The 3,217-nt window shown below is 33.4% G+C and overlaps 1 protein-coding gene across 1 annotated transcript in view; it reads left to right on the plus strand.

Annotated features, from left to right (window-relative positions):
- The window catches only part of RGS22 (regulator of G-protein signaling 22), an 83,640-nt gene that overhangs the window by 31,269 nt on the left and 49,154 nt on the right, over positions 1 to 3,217 (plus strand). The window contains exon 10 of the mRNA XM_012722925.1: positions 1,821 to 1,935. Coding sequence (XP_012578379.1) covers positions 1,821 to 1,935 — 115 coding nt within the window. The remainder of the gene's footprint in view (positions 1 to 1,820; positions 1,936 to 3,217) is intronic.

A 3,217-nucleotide genomic window follows, 5' to 3' on the forward strand; every position in this document is an offset into this window, starting at 1 on the left:
CATCCGGTATTTTTCTTTCTCTTTCTGGCTTATCTCACTCAGCATGATCTTTTCCAGCTCCATCCAAGTTGCTGCGAAAGACATGTGTTTCTCTTTTTTGGTTGCTGAGTAATATTCCATTGTATATATGTACCACATCTTTCTAATCCAGTCAATGATGACATTTTTTAAGAAATTAAAAATTAAATAGAAATCATAAACACATTGTTTATATGTGTTCTTGTATTTGATAAGAAGTAGAAATTTATACTTCCCAAGGGGATTGCATCTGAGATGGAAAAATGCACAAAAATATGTAAAAATAAATTATTATAACATTTAAAAAATAAATAAATAAGGAATAGAACTCCAGAGAACTCCAGAAGTAGAACTTGGATCTCTGACCTCTCATGAACTGTACAATTGATAAAGGACCCTGAAAGATTGCCCACTCTTATTTCACTCTTGTCAATAAATTAATATTTCTCAAACTTGCAATCATAATACTAGCAATCATAATGGCATCATATTTATTCTTATATATTATTGTATAGTATATTATTGTGCTTACCTAAATATCAACATATATACCTTTTTCATTGTTATTTCAGATGGGATTATTTCATTCAGCCTGAAAAAATACCTTTGTTATTAACTTTGATGTGGGATCTGCTGGTGTATAATTCTTTGTTTAGTGATGTATCACTCCATTTTTAAGATAAAATGACGTAACATAAATGTCACCACCTTAATCACAGTCAGGTATACAATAAATTCAGTGGCTTTTAGGCTCCTCACAAAGTTGTGCAACCAAAGCACCATGAAATTCTAGAATTTTTCATTGCCCCAGAAGAAAGCCCATCTCATTAGAAATCATTCCTTCCCCTGATCCTTGAGATGAGTCATCTACTTGCTGTGCCTATGGGTTTGCCTATTCATACATTCTATATCAATCCTACACAGTGTGAATATGTGTATTTGTCATCATTCATGTAGCATAATGTTTTCAAAGTTCATCCCTGTTGTGGTCACCTTTATTTTTAAATATTTTCAGTAGCATAAGTTCTTTGTTGCATATACTAATAACTGTTCCTCTTTCCAGTGGAATAGTATTGCACAGGTTACTCTTTTTAGAAAATTACATATAGCGATTTGAGTCAGGACTACAATTGAAAGGCAATGGTGTTTTAAGAAAATATTTTTGTTCAAATTATCTAAGTATTTGGTTCTTTTTGAAGTTACTGTTACTGAAAATCTATTCTTGATTTCAGTTTTGGAATTCTCATTGCTAGTATATAAACAAAATTGATTTTGTATATTTATCTTGTGAACATACTGAACTTATTAGTTTTAGTAGTTTTTAAAAGATTCTTTAGAATTTTCTAAATCCAGGTGCATGTCAGATAAGAATAAAGATAGCCTTAGATCTTTTTCTTTCTCTCATAATACTATTTATTTCTTTTTCTTACCTAATTGCTCCGGCTAGAACGTCCAGTACAATCTTAAATAGGATATCTTCTTGGAGAGTGTCTGTTTTGTTCTTTTGTCCTTTTTTTTTTGATTGGATTGTTCTGTTTTTATAGAATTTTATGAGTTCTTACTGTATCTTTGGTATCAGTCCTTTGTCAGATGTATGATGTCTGTGCTGACTTCTTATCCTTTGCTATAAAAGCTCTACTAGTAAGGTTTTCAGGTCTATTTCTGAACAACGTAAGCCATAATTAGATATAGAGATGTTGTATCCTTCAGAGGAGGAGGTAAGTTCTGATTTTTTATATTACCATCATCAATCTGCTCCCTTAAAATATTTGTTGATCAGTAAGTTCTCATCTCTAATTTAGGTCAAGGTGCTTATCAGAAACTAACCAAGTTATTCGTTTAACATCTTTTACTGATATATCTGAATGTCTGAAGCCCCAGTTGGACAGAAGATACACTTATACAGAAGAAAACATTGTAAGCAGTTTGAGTTAATTAATCTGATTATTTAACTGACCGATGCCCCTTGATTTTAGAGAATTTTTATTGATTTGCCACAATATTTTTTTTTCTTACTAAAAAATGAATTTGTTTTTTTCAAAAGGATTTTAAAAAATACCCTTTCTGTGTCCTTTTGTAGTACCATGTTGTTAAATACTCCTTGGATTACTGTTTTCAAAAACAGCTGTGTTCTGGTTTGGGTATGATAATATCTTAGACACAAAGTAAGACCATCTGTGTATTTATTAATCTTTAACACATAATTATAAATAATATTTGATGCTACATTTTGGAAACTTAAACTTTTTAAAAGGCAGGTTTTCCCAAAATATATCTAGTTTGATAATTTGGATTTAATAACCAATTTTAGATGAAAATTTCATGTTCTAAGGGGTATATATTTTTTAAATTGAAGTAAAATTGCATTATAACAATATAAAAACCTCAGGTATGCATCATTATAAGTCAACATTTGTACATACTACAGATTAAGTCCAAAACTCTCCTTTACGGTATAATTGACTCCATTTACCTGATTTACCAACTCATTTTTTCCTTCCCTTTTGTAGCCACTACTTTGGTCTAAAGATCTGAAGGTATATTTTGTTTTAGATAGTTCATTCGTTTTATCTATGTATTTGTTTATGTATGATTTGTTTGAAATCATAAGGTGTTTGTTTTTCCCTAATTTATTTCATTAAGCTTCATATCTTCTAGGTTCATCTATGTTGATGCAATGGTAGTATTTCATCTTTCTTTTTATTTATTTATTTTTAAAGATTTGTTTATTTATGCATACAAGAACTAGGGTATAGGCCAGAGGTGCAGTGGAGAGGGGGGAGGGTGATAAGATTCACCAGAAACAGAACAAAAGCAGAACAGGCAGATTGACTGATACACTGCTGAGGGGAGCAACAGGCAGGACAGGAGAGGTCTTCTGTGCCATGGCCAGGTATTAAACTCATGCTGCAGTAGCTGTGGAGAGCTTCATAGTGCTGTGCTTTAGCCCACTGAGCCACCAGGGAAGGCCCCTCATCTTTCTTTTTAAGAATTTTAGTAGCGGCCCTCCCTGGTGGCGCAGTGGATTAAAGCACAGCACTCAGAAGCTAAAGCCACTTCCGCATGAGTTTGATTCCCGCCTGCCCTGGAGGTGACCACATGGTGTGGCAGACCTCTCCTGACCCGCCCCTGTTATCACGGACCCACTCAGAGCTGGAGTGCTGGGTTAGAAAAAAAATTGCGGGCCCTCCCTGGTGGC

This window comes from Condylura cristata, unplaced genomic scaffold (genome assembly GCF_000260355.1).
Source record: "Condylura cristata isolate star-nosed mole 26May11 unplaced genomic scaffold, ConCri1.0 scaffold00009, whole genome shotgun sequence".
Classification (NCBI taxonomy): domain Eukaryota; kingdom Metazoa; phylum Chordata; class Mammalia; order Eulipotyphla; family Talpidae; genus Condylura; species Condylura cristata.